This window comes from Mycteria americana, chromosome 8, assembly GCF_035582795.1.
Source record: "Mycteria americana isolate JAX WOST 10 ecotype Jacksonville Zoo and Gardens chromosome 8, USCA_MyAme_1.0, whole genome shotgun sequence".
In the NCBI taxonomy this organism is placed as follows: Eukaryota; Metazoa; Chordata; class Aves; order Ciconiiformes; family Ciconiidae; genus Mycteria; species Mycteria americana.
The window spans coordinates 22,150,724-22,168,201 of NC_134372.1; the positions used below are offsets into that span (position 1 = coordinate 22,150,724).

Consider the following 17,478-nt stretch of genomic DNA (forward strand, 5'->3'; position numbering starts at 1 on the left):
CCACCCCACTGTACCACAGAGGGATTTCCTCCCCATCTCCCAGGATGCAGAGCACCAGGCAGAGGCACTCGGAAGGGCTGAGTCAGGCCTGGGCAGCCTCCAGCCCAGCGGCAGGAGGCTGCACAACCCTGGCCATCTTCCTGGGAAGGTTTTTCAGGGGCTGCCCATTTCACACCTCACCCCTTGGGTGTGCCGGGATGGACAAGAACATCAGGATGCTCCGTGGGGAAACAACGGCAGCAGCCAGTGGCTCCAAGGTCACAACCTGGGAAAGAGGGAGGGCGCAGGGCAGCCCCTGCCCCTTCCCCAGAAGTCCAAACCATATTCAGGCTGCAGCAAGGGTCTGGTTGCCTGTAGAGCTGATGGCTGGGATAAAATGGCTGCTGCTAAATATTCTCTGAAACGTCCTAAACTTTTAATGTGTATGAAACCACGGCAGCATCCCTTTCACACCCTGGAGGGCACAAAGACACAAGCGTCTTCTCTCTCCCATTCAGCCAGAGCCACGTGCAGCAGTCTGAACAGCACTAGGTACGTGGCTGGAATGAAAGTCGCCTTTCCAGCTCATGTGCTCAAAGAGCATTTGCCAAAGTCAAAGGATTGCCAAGATAAAAGGGTCAAACCTCCAAGGACAGTTGTAGCTCACTGGCTATATATCATTTCAATAGCATCTTCAACAGGGATTATAATCTGAATTGAAGCGGAAAGACCCAAGGCAATGAAGCTGTCAACAGTCTAAGATTAAGGAATTAAAACAGCAGCAAAGCATTACAGGATTTGTTCTAGATGTATTAGAAAGAGCAGGCTAAACACATTGCAGCCTTCCTTGGGTTGAAAATTTCACAGGAGTACAGAGAAGGGCAAGAGCAAGGATCTCATCAATATACATAAAAAGAGAGAGGAGAGCGAGAGCGAGCTATGGAAACCCAGCCACACAAATATAAATCCTAACTGTAGATGGAAATGAGTCACACAAGGTTTGACTGAGGTAAATAAAAGCAGAAATGAAGTGGATTTAAGGGATGGCAGAGGTGAAAAGACAATGATAGCCAGTAGACAGGAAAAAATGGCCCTTAATATACTAATGCTGGTAAATTCTGGAACACAGCCCTGCCTGCTTGTGGACTGCCTGATGGAAATGCAGGTCCCCAGTCCTGTCCTCCCTTCCCCTCTCTTCCCTCCCCGCTCCCATGTTCTTACACCCATCTCCAGAATTCCTTGAAAAAGCCAAGAATGACAACAACTGCCCGCAAAGGGGAGCTGGCAGCTAAGCCAAGACAGAGGGGGTGACAAGCCTTGCCTTTGCCTCCATTGAGGTCCCCAGAAGGCCACCACCAGCTCTACGCAGCTTGGGAGATATCAGCAGCTCTTCTCAGTGGGAAGAAGCAGCTCTCAAAACAAAGAAGGAATCAAACTGCCACCAAAGGACCCATTAAAATGATCCATTTATTTCTGGCAAATTGCACACACCTTTCTTTCATTTGCTCTATCCTAGATCAGTCTTGGGGAGGAAGTTCTCCCCTGCCTTAAAGATACCAAAGTTATGGGACGAAACACAAAGAAAAGCAGGGAAGTATCCCTTGCAGATAAAATACACAAGAAAGTTTCAGTGACCCAGACTCCATCCACCAGCTCTGCTCAGCACAAGCCATAAAGATGCAGGTTGTACGGTGCAAAACCACTTGCTGTGGCACATTTCCTTCAGTTACATGATCCAAAAAGAAACTGGATCACTCCCTGCATCTCAAACACACAGCCCGGTTGACAACTAGAACAACTAGGGTCCGGAACAACGATGCCTGGTTGACAACTAGATTATTCCTGAACCAGGCCATCTGTACAGAACTGTTGCACTTTATTGACACAAAAACATACCCAGCAGAACACTTCCCGGCACACACAAGGCCATGGAGCAATGATGAGCAGCCAGATCTAGGACACAGAAGGAGATGGGAAGCTAATGACAGGCAGAGCTTGTTCTGCAGCACAGGTAGAGCACAGAATCGCTTTTCGACTCCTCCAGCCAACTTCTACTGGGAGATTTACATACAAGTCCTCAATCAAGTCTTTTAAGAGATATTCAGAGTCCCCTGGGTAAAAACAATCTGTTTCAAGAAAGAGGAGAGTCCAGAGCTGCTCAGTGATTCTTTTTGGTTGAGCCGAAACCAGAGAAACCCATCACAGCTGCCATTTCATCATCCTCTTCAAATGTCAAATCTTCCTCCGCCCGCCTTTTCCTCTCTCTCTGCTTCTCCTTCTTGTAGGCTTTGGCCTTCTCCTCCTGCACCAAGGGACAGAACAGCAAAATAATTTGAACCTCCTGAGCAGAGTAAGCTTTTGAGACACCAGGCACTGCACAGTTAACCCAAGTCCTACCAACAGCACCCAAGTTGTGTCTGAGGAAATAAAATAGCCAGCAGAAATCCCGGACTGCAGTATCCCAGGAGGAGGTTTCCCACTTTCTCCAGACTACACCACCTACCACCCCAAGAGCAGAGTCACACAGAGGATGTAGCCGAAAAGAAGTGTTATGAAACTCTCTCTTCCAAACAAACGTCAGAAGTTTTGTCTGGAGTCAACACTGAGGCAAGAATGAGCTGTTTTTAAAGCAGGAGGTGTTTCCCTCGTAGGATGCCCTGTTCCAGTGACTGCAATGCTGAATGTTGCTGCCTGTTGGCTTTCAGCCTGGCAGAGTGACAGCTGCTCACCAGAATAGAAGCTGAAGCCCTGAGCAGCTTTGGGGGGTTTTGGTATCAAAGAGTTTGTGCTGCTCTGATCAAAGCGTTTTGCTCTGCAAGGATCACAAGCCCTGGAACAGTGCCAGGCTTGTACTGGGCAACGTAGAGGCATGGCTTCAGCTCCCAACTTAGCAACTGCTCCTGCCATTCCCATCACCGTCCACTGCACCACAGCTACTGAAGACAGCTGTGCCATGGAGAAAGCTACACCAAAAGTTGCTGCTGATTTCTTTGTTACCTTACATTGACTGGCAGTAGCTTTTTAACCCACAGCACTCCCTGCACTGCTGGGGCAACTGTCTCCTACCTCCCCCAAACAGATCAGGTTCAGCAGCACCAAAGCCTGCTCAAGAGTAGAACACAGGGCTGCTCTGTGTGCACCCTACCAGAGCACCCCGGCGGTGAAGTAAAGCTCAGGGCTTGGGCAGGGAGATTCAAAGGGGCAGTGATTTTTAATGTTTGGTTGTTATGTGACTGCTGATGGAGGAGAAGCATCCACAGAAGGTCCTCAACCGTGAGAACTTTGTCAGGTTTTCAAATAAACTTGTCAGGGAGCTGACACTTAAGCCCAGGTTTGAGAGGAATCTGCTGTCTTTCACCACCTCCATGCACATCTCACATTGCAGCACACCGCTTGCAAAGCCCTTCCACACTCGGGGAGGCCACACAGAACCAATGTGCCATGTGGAGAAGGATCCCAGCAATCCTAAGAACCATAGAAGATAAGGGACAAAGACACAGATCTGCTTATCAGAGTACACAAGTTCAAACACAACTAATGGGAGACAAAAAACAGGTGTATTGTCAGGCTTGTGCTGTTCTCAGTGGAAACCTGAAATACCAAAAGTTATCCTCACACAGAACAAGGGGAAAAGGGTTTCCAGGGACAGCAGCAGAAAACTTTCTAAAAAGCAAACAACAAAGAAGAAACAAAACCCACTCATAGCAGCAGACAAGAAGCCCATGCTACCAAGAACAAGCCTTCTGTGGAACAAGATTAGGAACCAGTGTTGATTTCCTCACAAAACACATTTCTGAGGGGCTTTGCTTTGTCAGTCATTGCCCAGACTCACCTCCTCACGGAGCTCCTTCATCCTCTCCTCAAAGTCATAGTCCTTCTGCTTCTCTTCCATCTTCTTCTTGTTCACCTCAAAGCGTTTCTTCACCTGGTCCAGCGTGGAGCGCTCCACCCGCATTGACATGCCCAGATTTCTCTGGTCTAGAAAACAGGAGTGGAATCAACCGTGTTCAGCAATACCTGTAGCCTTTGACGGTCTGCACATAGTCCCTGTCCCCGATCCCAATTTAAATATCTCAGCAGCGCAGCCTCTTCCTGCCTGTCATTCACCCCCTCAAATCAGCTTCCAGGGCCAGACTACACTCATGCACAAGGCCATACACGCTCAAGGCTCAGTGCTCCAACCTGACCTAACTGCACTGACTCACAGGCCACCCAAAGTGCAGCTCGCAGCATTGTCCCCCTGTGTTCCCAAGAGGCAGAGCCCAGCATGGCACTGTACCACCACCCAGGTAACCCAGAGCCAGCTTGGGGAGTATGACGCAGCAGTGCCTCCTCCCCCAGAGAGGCATGCACTTTCCGTCCTCATCTGGTCCCATATTCCTACGCAGATTGGGATTTCTTATGTCAGAGGGGATGGGCTTTAGGGGGACACCATAACCTAAACCAGGCAGTAACTACAATGATCCGTACTTGCAACAAGAAGGAGGACGCAGCCTATTTTTTTTAGGGAGCATCCCTAATAGGGACGCATCCCTATTAGGATGCTCCCCATCATGTTGGTGTTCTGATGCTTCAGGAAATTTAATCTTGGAGCAGTGGAAAAAAAAAAAGGTTGGAGTATTGAAAAAGGAGCCAGAATAAAACTGGCAAGCTGGATCTCTCAGCTGTGGGAGAAGCTAAATAAGACATCAGTGGCTCTCAGTGAGAGTTCCTGCTTGCACAGGACATTTCCAGCTAAAGCAGGGACATGAAATATTAAGCCAGGCCTCTGATTCAGTGGCTGCTTAGAGCAGATTCCCAAGTTTCTGCTCATGAGTAAGCCTAGGTTGAAGGGGCCACCCCCGACAATGTCTCCAACCCGCATTGCCTGGTGGATCCAAACAGCATGTTGACTCCAGCAGCCGTGCACAGGTTTGTCCCAGGGATGCAGCAGCACTTGGAAACTCAAACTACACACCAGGAACTAATAAGAGGGCTGCCAAGAACAAGCAGATTTCAGCCAGATTTATGGACTGGATCAAAAGCTCCCAAACTTAACTCTGTAAATCATACTGTACCGAAGAGCTATGCATCACTTTCCAACCCAGCTCAACCCTTCATCTCAGGTCCATGCATAAAGTCATGCCAGGATTTCTGATTCCAGATTCAGTCACGTGGACTTATTGCTAATCTCCCAACATGTCTAACAAAGCACTTCAGCGTCCTTCTTCCAGTCACATAAAAGCTTAGAGCTTTAACACATTGGGTTTTCTTTTCCTATATACAGAAAACTGGCCCTCAGGTCCTCTTCTGAACCCCCCATTTCTCAAAGGTTCAAGAAGCCAAATGTGCAGGTCTGGATCGCATACATCACTGCCTTTTTGTAAAGGGGCCATTTGTTGACTTCCACAGGGAGCCAAAATCACCTTCAGGAGCAGAACATGGCAAGAGTGTGTCAGTGCATCCTGCTGCTCCTTTACTTTCTCCACTTTCCCCATTCTCTGAACATGTCAAGGAGAAGCAATGCCCACAGTCATGAAACTGTGTCAGTTCAACGTGAGTCAGTTCAATGAGGGTACAGTCCTCTTTTTCAAGTTAAACACAGTAAGGGAACAGACTGATAAACTGGGAATTCTTTTCTCTTGTCTTTATCTTGGCCTGTTAACTGCATCATTACAGCAATAGAGAGAAGAACCAGAGATAGGTACAGGACAATAACACCACCATACTGCTGGACCCAACTACGGGGTCACCCTGCCCCACTCCTGCCTCCGCTCACCCTCAGCAAACCACAGCCTCCATCCTTGTAAACTCTGATCTGTACTCTGGGGCTCAGGGACCAGCTAGTTTTGAGCTTCATACTCAACTTCTACAAAGAGAAGCTTCCGATCCAAAAATAGGCTAGTCCCATACCTTTTACTTATCTTTAAATTACTTATCTTACTTACCTTAAAATTTCTTTAAAGTTTCGGTGCTGTAAAAAAGCCTCTCTCCAGATTATCAGAGGATACGTCAGGATTTGCTGACCCTGGGCTTCTCACAGCACATGCACTCTGAGTGGGGAAAATATGTCCACCTAACCAGCATAAACCAATCATTATTTCTTTTGGGCTTATTCCATGAAAATGGTCCAGCACCCTGGAAGGTGCCAGGAGATAAAGGCAGCACCTCCACAGCTCTCACGAGCAAACACCGCCTACATGCTGATCTCCAAAGCATACTTTGATCCATGTATAAGTGTTCAGCCCTCAGACACTGGTGATGCATGAAGCCCAGAGCGTTGCAGCAGCCCTTGAACTCAACCAACCCTCCAACAAGGCAGAAAAATTATCCTTACGTTTTTTGCCATTGATGTGATCCAAGAAGTTAATGGAGTCTTTCACCACGCAGTCGCATACGTTACAGTAATACCTGGCAGGGGAGAGAGAAAACATTAACGCCAAAGCATGAGACAAACCTCATCTCACAGAACAACTATTTGAGGTAATCTAAAACGTGAAATCTGCATGTCACTTGGGATACGGCTCCTTTCTCCAGTGCAAGAGGGAAGCTACTTCCATTACGGAGAGCCCCAGTGAAAAGAAATGTGCAAAGGCACACCCCAGATTGACAGAGCTGCCTGGGTTAACAATGGAGGTACCAACCCTTATGCCGACACCACTCTGCCAGATGACAGAAACCAAGATATGAGCTGATCCTTAACTATGTCAGTCATGGCCTCTTCCCCTTACGTCACAACCAACAGGGCGGGATGGACTCTGCGACACTGCAGGGCTCGGCTGCCCTCCTCCAAGGCAGGGCTGGCCACGCTGCCCAGGTTTCCAGACTGCAGCCTGCTGAAGGCTCTCATCTGGCTGCAAGGTAAGTCCTCCCATCCCTATCCTCACAGCAGCAACTCCCTGCTTTATACAGCAGTGCTTTCTGCCCATCTTAAAAGCTGCTGAAAAAACCCAGCCAGGGCCTGCACTTCCATCCCTGGATGCTGTTCAGGGCTGCACATCTCCCTGGCATAGCTCGCTATTAGGCTACGACAGTGAACATGCTTACTCTTGAGATGGCACAAACGCAATGCATTCTTTTCAAGCTCTTGATGGCTTAGGGTGAGCTAAGAATCATTTCAGCCTTTGGCCAGACACAATCCACACAAACAGTGGCCAAACACCATTCCTAAGGACACGTATCTGGATTTTTCTCCCACTCCCAGAGCACAGATATCCAAATCAGAAACTCACGTCAACAGCAGAGAGGGTCTCACTGCAAGCAGGCCTCCTGGCTAACAAAACCCAAGTGGGCAGCAAAGATCTGCCTCAGTTGTTTCTACAGGTGGGAAAAGCAACACTGGTATCAAGTAATAATGCCCGAAGGGGCTCAGCCTGCTGTGTTTCTTCCATACATTACCCCAGTTTCGGTGTAATACAGTGTGGCACCATTGCACCAGGCTCAAAACACAGGAGGAAATCACTACCTGGTGCACTGTAAGACCTTACTGCTGTATCACAGCCCCCCGGTCTCATCAGCACAATTCTGAGACTCCAACAAAAAGATGACAACCTACCCTCCCATCTCTGACTGAGGGGTAGTTTTGGTGATGACGATGGTTTTCCCCAGCTTCGATTCCAGGTCCACTTTGTAGTCTCGGTGCCGTAGAAGTTCCCTTTTGACGGGCTGAGCTGGTTTGCCTAAAACATAAGCAAAAAACCAAAGCGTTTATCAGAAAAGGTCAAGCTCGACACACTGGATTTCACATTGCCCTTGATGAAGAGGGGCTACTGGCAACCTGGGAACTACTTGATTCATGCAGAAATTGCACTCTTTTTTTTTTTTAAATCAGTAAAGGATATAATTTCCTCCTCACTTTCCTGGTTCCTATTAGAACCAGGTAGATCTGTAAGGTATCTCCAGCTCTAACGTTGGTCATACTCCGCGATCTTCTTGCTTCCAGGGGCTGATTGTTCCTGTCCCTCCCCAAAGAACAGAGAGACAGAGGCAAAGGTTCTCAGTAATCACTTTTGTCAAAAAATATATATTCAGTGGCAAGCACAGGAAAAAGGATCAGAGCAAGCTAGCCTTGAATTGCTTCTATTTCCCTCTGGGATTTCACTTCTAGCTGCCCTCTTCCTCTCAAATTCAAAGGGTTTGGGTGACTCACTGCCAAATGAGCAAAGCCTGCCTGGAGTCAGTTCACTACGCACCATCTTTCTTTTCTCTCTCTTCTGTGAGCCGCTTCTCTGCAAGTTTCTCATATTCATCTTTGTCCCACTTTCGGCGGAAGTCCAAGTTCTTAGTCTGAGAAGGAAACAAAGTGTATTAACATTTATTATATGGTTTGACTAGCTCTGAGGGCAGACTGGGGAAAGAGGTGGAATCACTTGGCCTATGAGGCCACAGCAGTAAATTAGGGGCACTATGTTATATCCCCATGTCCTCTGTTTTCATATCTAGGAATTAAGGATGTAGCTTAAGAGAATAACACTCAGCATGCCTATATCTACTTCTTCTAGAAGTATTTCAAAGCACTGAGAAAAGTAACGAGTTCATCTTAATAGCTCCTGAGATTATCACCCAGGCTTTTGCTTTGAAAAACAGACACAAATGGGATTTAAACCCATTGATCTAAGACCTCAGAAGTGCTGCCTGACAAACACTGCACAGTCATTAGCAGGTTACACATACCTCTTCCAAAAGTCAATTAAACCCAAGTTGCAAATATCAGATGAGGAAGCCATGAAACACAAGACAAGCTATAAAGAGTTTGATTAAAATGCAGGAGTACGGAAAGCTGTGTATACCTGCTCTCAAAAAGACCAGCAGTATGTCTATGCATTACAAGAATCAAAGTGCTGAGTTTGCTACGAAATCATAGGAACCAGTATACATTTTTCAAGTGAGACACGCATACAAAGCAAACCAGAAAAAGCTCTGAAACCCCCTCTGTCAAGGCATGGCATGGAGATACCAGGGAAGCACCTGTACGAAACGCACAGTAAGTTGTCCTGCTCCTGCAGCTTCACGCTGCAGACAGGCAAGGAAGGAAAGAAACACCTCTGAGGCAGACTGGCCCTTCAGCAGCTCCCCAGAGCACTCTACGTTAGCAATGCCAGGATAAGTTGAATTCAGGTGAAGCTGGCACTGAAGAATACAAAGACTATTCTTTTCAGGGGGCTTTTTACCTAGTCACCACCGCTGAGGGCAGAAGTGACTGGACAAGAATCCCTCTTCCATTCATGTCTACTCTCACCAGACCAGCACAGCCTCTTCCCGGTGTCTGCCCTGTCTGCAGTTAAGGCCCCTGCACCTGGTATTGGTCACGGCTTGTAACTCAGGCACTTCTTTACTTTCCTGAGAAGAAAACTCTCTTTTGGTTAGAAAGCTGCATTTCACTCAGCACGGCAGTGAGAAGTTCTCAGTTTCATATTAAAAAAAGGACAGACGTATTTTAGAACACCTCTGCGAAAGAAGGACCCCTTCACACTCCACTGCCTTCTCCATTCAGCCAAATTAAGAATCCAATCACAATCCAAAGGAAATAAATCCCATTTGAAGCTATAGTAGCAGGACACTCCTTTAACATTTTCTCCTCTGGCAATCCTTCAAATGGAACAAACAGCTACTGATAGGAATGAAAATGCCTTAGGGTAGCATAGAAAAATTCTCATTTATTCCTAGTGCTTACTTTAACCATGTCATAACAGGTTTTATTAACCACCCTGAGCAAAAGAAAATAAAGTATCACAGAGTGTAAATTAACATTTGGGGGTATTTTCCAGAATCTAGACTCTCCTGCATACCAGTGCATTATCACAAATCATAGCTGGCGGGAGCCCAGGGACGAGGCGATTTACTTGCTGCTTCACTCTCCAGTGGTAATAAAAGGGAAAGAGTCTTTCACAGCTCTTTTACCAGTCTCCCTTGTCCAGGCACAGGGAAAGAAATTAAACCCAAATGCGTAACAAGATCTTGGCTAGACATTATCCGAAAGAACTTTTCTTAACTGGTCTGGTGGAGGCAAGGGTGGCTGCAAGCCCTAAAATCTTTTTCTAAGAAATGCTTTGGATGACAGAGAGTATTTCCCAAATAAGTAACAACAATTAAAAACCAGAAGTGCCCCATAGTCTCCTGTTCCTTCTGGAGGTGGACACTGAATGATCCACCCAGTATCAGCATCAAAGCCTATAAAATAATACAGGACTCTCACGTCTGGCTCGATCCAACACGAACAGCACCTGAGAATAAAACACAGGCCCCATCTCACTCCTGGGCAGACATCCTGCTCCCTGACCTCTCTCAGCACTGCCCACTTCTCAGCAAGTGGCTTCAAGTGAAGGAAAGATCAGCCAAGAAAGCAGAGAAGCACAACCCCTGCAGTGCTGACAGCTGTCTGAGGTATTACTGGAGATGTTTAAATCAGCGTGGCTCTCCAGTCACATTAGGCCAATGGTGTCCACCTCACTCATCCAATCTCAGCATTCCCAACACCAAATCCTGCAGGATCCATAAAGGCAGAAAGACCTCACTGCTACGTTACACAAACTGAGCAACACCAATAAAATAATCAAGTTACACAGGAGCCATCGGAGACTCCAGAATCACAGTCATAGAAAGAGCGGTTTCTCCATGCAGGGTAGATGACAGCAAGCACCAACTTCAGCAGGACAGTGTGAGAGCCAGCTGGGAAACAGGCAACCCCTTCCCAGAGGAGCCAAGAAGCAATGGGGCACGACAAGAAGGGGAACGGAAGGAGGGACCTGCCTCCATCCCCCCTCACCCAGCCCCAGGAGGCCCCTGGGATGGGCTGCTCCCCTCTGTGGGGCTGAAGGTGGGTGGGCACCCCCACCTCGGGGGTTGAGCCAGGCTCAGATCTCCTCACGCGCCACCTGGCTGAAATAGGGGCTCCCACGGGGGAGGCCTGGCCCTAGAAAGAGAAGATCGGAGTGGGGCCCACCCCACTTCTAGCTCTGAAAACATCGCGGCCTCTCAGGGTGCCCCAAATCTCCCACAGCCCACACACAGCGGGCACAGCGGTGTGAAAAGCAAGGATGGGGCCTCCCCACGGGCCCCTGCCCATCCGGGCACCCTCGGCCTCACCACGTCCTCCCCGCCCCGAGAGGTCCCTCACCCCGCGGCCTGGCAGCAGGCCCCGAGCGAGGCTCAGCCGCAGCACAGCGGGGCAGCCCTTCCCTCCTCCCGCCCCTCCAGAGCAGCCCCGGCCCTACCCCCAGCACGGCCTAGGGACTACCGAACAAAAGAGAAAGCGACGGGCGCGGCCCCGCTGCCAGCACTTACCCCGCTGCCCGACGCCATGTTGAAGGTGGGGGCGACAAGGGAGCAGAAACTGTCGCGCGGTGCCGCCCGGGCCGTAAAGCGAGGCAGTCCGCCCGAGCACCAATGAGTGCCCGCCGCTTTGGCCTAGAGCGCCGCCAGGCAGCGGCGCTGGGCGGTTAGGTGGAGCCTGGCCGCTTTCGGGTTCCCCAGGACCGGCCATGCTGCGGCTGGGTCCGCTTGCCGCCGCCGGGCGCCTGCTGCCCTCGGGTCCCCGCCTCGGGCCGCCGTGCCCCGCCGGGGACCGGGTGAGCCTCTCCTGGTCCTGGCCGCCCCCTCCGCTGAGGCCGGTCGGTGATCGCGGCCTCCTGTCCCGGCAGGTGCGGGCGACGGCGGGCTCAGCCGGTGGCGGCGGGCGGGGCGCAGCTCTGAAGACGCCCAAGGTAATGGTGGGGAGCGGGGGTCGCGCTGGCAGTTACCGGGCGTTGTTCCCGCCCCCCGTCCTCGCCGCTGACGGCCGCTCTCCGTCCCGGGTCAGGGCACCCGCGACCATCCCCCCGCCCACGTGGTGCTCCGCGACCGGCTCCTCGCCGCCGTGGTGGCCTGCTTCAAGCGGCACGGGGCGGCCGCCATCGACACCCCCGTGCTGGAGCTGCGGGTGAGGCCGCGCCGCGGGGGCCTCGGGACCTCCCCCTCCCCCTCCTCCTTGGTGTGGAGGGTGACCCCCACCGTGGTTGTGGGACCTCTCTCTGCTCCCCCGTGGGGCTGTAGAGTCCCCCCTCCTCCTGCGAAACTGGGGAGCACCCCTTTTCCCCTGGGCTGAGGGGGCAGGTTTGGGGCATGGCGGGGCGGGGGGCCAGCCGTGACAGTCCCTCTTTGGTCCCTGTTGTGTGGGGGGATGGGGATATGGACCCCCCTTCTGTCCCAGGTCAGAGAGGGCTGGAAGGGGAATGTGTGTCATGTCATGTCCCCCCCACTCTCTGCTCGACTTGTGGGGCTCGGGGGGGGGGGGGGCAGGCTCCATGCTCTGTCCCCCATCCTGGGGGACCCTGTGCCCCAGAGCCACCCCAGTCCTTTGCTGTCCCGCCAGGCCCCTCATCTCTTCCCCAGGAGACGCTGACAGGGAAGTATGGGGAGGACGCAAAGCTCATCTACGAGCTGCAGGACCAGGGAGGGGAGCTGCTGGCCCTGCGCTACGACCTGACCGTATCCTACGTTCGTCTCAGCCGCCCTACGGCCCTCTGCAAAGAGGACAGTTGCATACTGAGGTCACTGCCACCTCCGCCTTGTTGGGTCACCCTCGCCCTGCCCTGTCTGCAGGTCCCATCGGGGTGATGGAAACCCCCTTCCCACTGAGCGGTGGACACCCCAGCTGGTCTGGCTGTCGTTGGCGTGACCTTACCTCAAACCACCCCACAGCCAGTCCAGGATCTGCAGCAAAGCGGCCCTTTCTTCCGTGGGCTGCAGACGTGCACCAGTATGCTCCACTGTACTGATTTTACCTCCTCCTAGTTACAGTCCCCTGTGCACTTCTGTCCTGCCCATCCCACCTTTCCGGTGCCTCGGTAGTTGCTCTGAGAGAGCAGTGGTGTTTGCTGCAGGTACAAAGCAGGTGTCCATCCTGGGCCTTCTCCACCCCCATGTCTAACCAAAAAGCTCTCCACTTTAATGTCTATATGTCTGTGCTATATGTTGAATTCTCTCTGATTGCACCGTAAGAGAGCAAAATGACCTAGCAAAGGTCTGTGTTTGGGAGGTGTTGATGTACTATGGTTCAGAAGAAGGAGATGGAGTTGTCCTGGTGTTGGAGGAGCTTGGCATGGTTCATCATACTCATTGTCAGCCTGGACTGATGATCTCCCTAGAGATCAGGGAGCAGCTGGCAAAGCAAAAGAGAGATGGGGAGCTTTGAGGTTCAGCTTTCTGCAGCTCAGGGGATCTCCCTGTTCCTGTCCTTAACTCCTTGGCCCCCCAGGTGCCCTTTGCTCGCTATTTGGCAATGAACAAGATCACCAAAATGAAGCGCTACCACATTGCTAAGGTCTACAGGCGGGACAACCCAGCCACGACCAGGGGCCGCTATAGGGAGTTCTACCAGTGCGTGAGTGTTGTGGTGGCTGCTGCGTGAGGGGCTGAGACCCCCTTGGGGTGGGAGGGTGTGGGGGACTGGTGTGGGTTTTACCAGCTGGATTGTCTTCAGCTGCGGCATGCCTGGTGGAGCTGAAGCACCTCAGCTGTGCCACGAGTCTCTGCTGCTTCTTCTGCCCCCAGGATTTTGATATTGCCGGGCAGTTCGACCCGATGATTCCCGACGCTGAGTGCCTGAAGATTGTTCATGAGATCCTGAGTGACCTGCAGCTCGGGGACTTTCTCATTAAGGTGAGATCAGAGCTGAGTCATTTTCATACCTCTGCACCTTCCTGTCCCCTGGAATTGAGGTGCTGGTGAAAAGGCATGAGGAAGCACCAACAGCTGCAGCTTCCCACACCTCTGGGGCAAAAAGAAATGGCGGCGGGGGGGATCTCCCCTGAGCTAAGCGTGCCTCTCCCACCCCCAGGTCAATGACCGACGGATTTTGAATGCTGTGTTTGCTGTCTGTGGCATCCCAGAGAGCAAATTCATAACTACATGCTCTACCGTGGACAAGCTGGACAAAGTAAGTGTTTTGCTCATGGGGAGATTGCTTCCAGTCTCAGGGGGTGGATTGTCTTGGGCTGGTCAGAGTCATGGCTGTTCTCATCATAGAGGTTCACAGCAGCTAAGCCGTTGGTGTTTGTAAAGGATTTGGGGAGCTCTTGGGTGTGGTTAAGAATAAAGCCTGGTGTTTCCAGTGGTTTCTGTTAACAATTCCTGTGAGAGATGCAGATCGCTAGTGAGATTGCTGACTGCTGTCTTCCCGCATGTGTTCTGAATACATGGGCTGGTGGAGACAGCGGGTGATGAGAGTGTCCTGCAGCAACGGATGTTCTTCTCTCCCCTTGCAGATGCCATGGGAAGAAGTGAGGAGTGAGATGGTAGGAGAGAAGGGGCTCTCTCCTGAGGCTGCAGATCACATCGGGGAGTATGTCCAGCTTCATGGTGAGCACCGTGGGGTTGAGCCCTTGGCCTTATTCTTCCAGGCCAGGCAGGGAGGGCCAGCGATGAAGAGGCATAAGGCAGCATACACGACTGGCCAGGCCCATCGTTGCGGGTGCTGCTGCACTGGCAGACCTGAGGCATGGCTTGTTTCCACAGGTGGCCTGGACCTGATTGAGCGGCTTCTCCAGGACCCAAAGTTGTCCCAGAACAAGCTGGCCAAGGAGGGGCTGGGGGACATGAAGCTGCTGTTTGAGTACCTGACCCTGTTTGGCATCACAGGGAAGGTGAGGCGGTGCAGAGGCAGGAGGGTGTGCTGTCCTCATGGCTAGGCAGCCTGGGCCCCCCGCGTGCGCCCAGTGACGGGGCTTCCCTTGTGTCCTACAGATCTCTTTTGACCTGAGCCTGGCGCGGGGTCTGGACTACTACACGGGGGTGATCTTTGAGGCTGTCCTGCTGCAGCAAGAGAATGACCACGTGGAGGAGCCAGTCAGCGTTGGGAGTGTGGCTGGAGGTGGTCGCTATGACGGGCTGGTGGGAATGTTTGATCCCAAGGGACGGAAGGTGCCCTGCGTGGGGGTCAGCATTGGGATCGAGCGAATCTTCTCCATCCTAGAGCAGAGAGTGAAGGTAGGTGGTGCATGGGGGAAGGCTCTAGGAAGCCAGCTATCATTTATTACAGAGCTCTACAGCTCCACACTGTTTGAGGGGAAATAATCTGGGGGGAGAGGGTGGCTCCTCTTATGCCTGAATGTCTGTGCACAGAAGATGGAGCGCTTTTCTGCAACTCATCAGGATGCAGGCGTGGGCAGCTGAGGGCAGCGTGTCGTAGCTGATGCTGAGGAAGCGTTAGAGACGGGCCCTGAGCTCCAGTTCTGGCTCTGAACTTTGTGCCCCAGTCACTTTGCTCTTGTCTCTTGCCTGTGAAGTTTTCTGTCCTGGGGATTATGAAGTGATGAATTTGGTAACAGCTGTGACACTCACTCTGTAATGAGCACCCTAGGAAAGCCTGTGAGGAAATTCAGCACTCTGCATTTAGTTCTGAGCTTGTGATTGTGCTTGTGAGCAAGTGAGTTCTGAGCTTGTGAGCAAGTGAGGCTGAGGCAGTGTGTTTGTACCTGAAGAATCAAAGGAGACATTGGAAAGCTGCCCAGGTCCTATCCGGGAGGGAGGGAGGAAGGCCAAGGTCCCATGGGAACAGCAGCACACAATTAAGTAGTGTATTAGAATGCAAATTCTCTGGGGGGCTCATTAAACTTGCCCAGGCTGTCTTATCTGTGTACTCTTTTTGCTTCTGGAAGGTTAGCCTTGCTCAGTAATGTTCACTGAACAGCGATGGTTAGCTTTTAAGTATGCTTGTTTTGGGGAGCTAAGTTAAGGTCTGAAGATAAGGTGAGATGAGCTTCTGTTGTGAGCTGCAAATTCCCTCAGAGCCAGTCACTCCTATGACTGTGTGTGTCCCTGCAGGCTTCTGGGGACAAAGTTCGAACGACTGAGACACAAGTGCTGGTAGCTACACCTCAGAAACATTTACTTGCTGCGAGGCTGAAGCTCATCTCTGAGCTGTGGGACGCAGGAATCAAGGTAAAGTAAGGATGTGGGCTTGGCACTGGTACAGGTGAGGGAGGGGGTGTCTGAAGGGAGCTTAAGCTCAGCAAGACCAGCTCCACTAGTTGTGTGTCTCTTCAAGGTCTGGGCCTGTCTGAGAGCTAGCAGGCAGAGATCTTAAGACAGCTGAGAGCACTAAAGGCAACCACTTGCTGCAGGAGTAATGAGGCAGAGTTTTCTGTGGAGTTTTGGTGCTGGCTGTTTTGCTCCAATATCCATCAGAGCAAATTTTGCACTAAGGATTCTCCACTCCCTCCTAGGCAGAGATGCTGTACAAGAAGGATCCTAAACTGCTGAAGCAGCTGCAGTATTGTGAGGACATGGGGATCCCCCTTGCTGCCATTGTAGGAGAGCAAGAGCTGACAGATGGAGTCATCAAGCTGCGAGATGTTGCAACAAGAGAGGAGGTGAGAATGCCTTTTTACACCAGGTTTCAAAAGTGCTTCCAAAATTTTAGCCATTAGTGAAAGGCTCTGGGTTTTCCCTCAGTGATGGTATTCCTTTGGGGAGCTGTAGCACAGATCTGTCGGGTGACTGCTCCAAAAAACAAGCACAAATTGCATTGGTATCCACAGCAGGTCCTTAGGACCAGATCGAACTGTGTTCTGCTCGGTGTTCCAGTGCTGCTACCTCCTCCTTTCTGTTTGCTTTGTAGGTTGATATCCCAAGAGAAAAGCTTCTTCATGAGATCAGAAGAAGGCTGGAGCCCTAGCACTTTTCTGGCCAGAGCTGCTTGACTGAACTGCTGTACAACTGGAACCTTCCAGCACCCTTAGCCATTCACTTCCCGCTGAAGTCTGGTCGCCATCTACTAGCTTGAGGCTCATCTGCCTGGGCTAAGGCAGTGTCAACACAGGGCACCTGCTTGGAAAGGAGCAAGCATGTTTTAAAAGTTATGGACGTTGCAGTCACCAGGTTAACCTGGTTAACTGCTCTGAAGGATGAGTCGAGCTTGTGGGTTCCTAACATTGCAGTACCTGTAACTGTACAGCCCTTTACATCCGCTGTAGGCAGTTGCGACAGCAGTGTGGGCAAACATGCTGCAGCTCAAGCAGGATCAGGCTGAGTTCTGTGAAGGGGAGGGAATCTGTGGCATGTTGGGTGCCTGCAGGCTCGGGATGTGTAGGGAGAAGGTGGCAGTGGAAGGTCACCCCCACCCATCTGAGGGCTGCAAGGGCCAGCCCCAGCCTGCAGCTGGGTTCTGCTGCTAATGTGTGCTCCGGGCTGCTGGTAGGGGAGCCTAGGCTGTGGCACCAGCCTGTGGGGAGGGATGCAACAGGGGTCTGGTGCAGCTGCGTGGGCAGACTCCGGCTGGGACGAGCGTGGAGGATCTCTGTATTTTTATATATAAAAAACCCAAAACAAAACGCAAAAACCCACCCTTCGACATTTATTTGAGCGTCGTGACGCCGATGCCTATCCCCGCGGCCGTCTGGGCGCTGAGCTGAGGGGCGGGAGTGGGCCAACGCGGCAGTGCGCAGGCGCGGACCCGCTGCTGTGGCAAGGCGCGGGAGTGGCAGTGCGCAGGCGCAGCCGCCGTCCTGTGGCAGTGCGCAGGCGCGGTCGCGGTGCGGTGGC

At 51.7% G+C, this 17,478-nt stretch overlaps 2 protein-coding genes across 4 annotated transcripts; one reads left to right on the forward strand and one right to left on the reverse strand.

The window, feature by feature from the left end:
- Window positions 1-1,836: 1,836 nt before the first annotated feature.
- On the reverse strand, window positions 1,837-11,295 carry ZMAT2 (zinc finger matrin-type 2). Its single transcript, XM_075510135.1, has 6 exons — window positions 11,242-11,295; window positions 8,151-8,244; window positions 7,514-7,637; window positions 6,296-6,369; window positions 3,812-3,957; window positions 1,837-2,281 (listed from the first exon to the last, which is right to left on the reverse strand). The coding sequence occupies exons 1-6, from the start codon at window positions 11,257-11,259 to the stop codon at window positions 2,138-2,140; spliced, it is 600 nt and encodes a 199-aa protein (XP_075366250.1). The 5' UTR covers window positions 11,260-11,295; the 3' UTR covers window positions 1,837-2,137.
- A 90-nt stretch (window positions 11,296-11,385) lies between these two features.
- Window positions 11,386-17,263, forward strand: LOC142413723 (histidine--tRNA ligase, cytoplasmic-like). 3 transcript variants are annotated; one of them, XM_075510137.1, is made up of 13 exons: window positions 11,401-11,525; window positions 11,598-11,660; window positions 11,756-11,875; window positions 12,328-12,423; window positions 13,193-13,318; window positions 13,489-13,596; window positions 13,775-13,873; window positions 14,202-14,295; window positions 14,452-14,579; window positions 14,680-14,922; window positions 15,760-15,876; window positions 16,161-16,307; window positions 16,556-17,263. In XM_075510137.1, exons 1-13 carry the CDS (start codon window positions 11,439-11,441, stop codon window positions 16,610-16,612), a joined length of 1,485 nt encoding a protein of 494 aa, XP_075366252.1. In that variant the 5' UTR covers window positions 11,401-11,438; the 3' UTR covers window positions 16,613-17,263. The 3 variants fall into 3 exon arrangements, with proteins under 3 accessions (XP_075366251.1, XP_075366253.1, XP_075366252.1); XM_075510136.1 differs by having other exon boundaries at window positions 11,386-11,660; XM_075510138.1 differs by lacking the exon at window positions 11,756-11,875 and having other exon boundaries at window positions 11,387-11,660; window positions 16,556-17,262.
- Window positions 17,264-17,478: the final 215 nt, after the last annotated feature.

Coding starts and splice junctions, on each gene's coding strand:
- ZMAT2 (XM_075510135.1), bottom strand. Junction 7,638..8,150: donor AGAGAGAGAAAAGAAAGATG/GTGCGTAGTGAA, acceptor CTTATGTTTTAG/GCAAACCAGCTCAGCCCGTC. Junction 3,958..6,295: donor TCACATCAATGGCAAAAAAC/GTAAGGATAATT, acceptor CCTGTTTTCTAG/ACCAGAGAAATCTGGGCATG.
- LOC142413723 (XM_075510136.1), top strand. CDS start 11,439: ATGCTGCGGCTGGGTCCGCTTGCCGCCGCCGGGCGCCTGCTGCCCTCG. Junction 11,661..11,755: donor CAGCTCTGAAGACGCCCAAG/GTAATGGTGGGG, acceptor GTCCCGGGTCAG/GGCACCCGCGACCATCCCCC. Junction 12,424..13,192: donor CCCTGCGCTACGACCTGACC/GTATCCTACGTT, acceptor TTGGCCCCCCAG/GTGCCCTTTGCTCGCTATTT.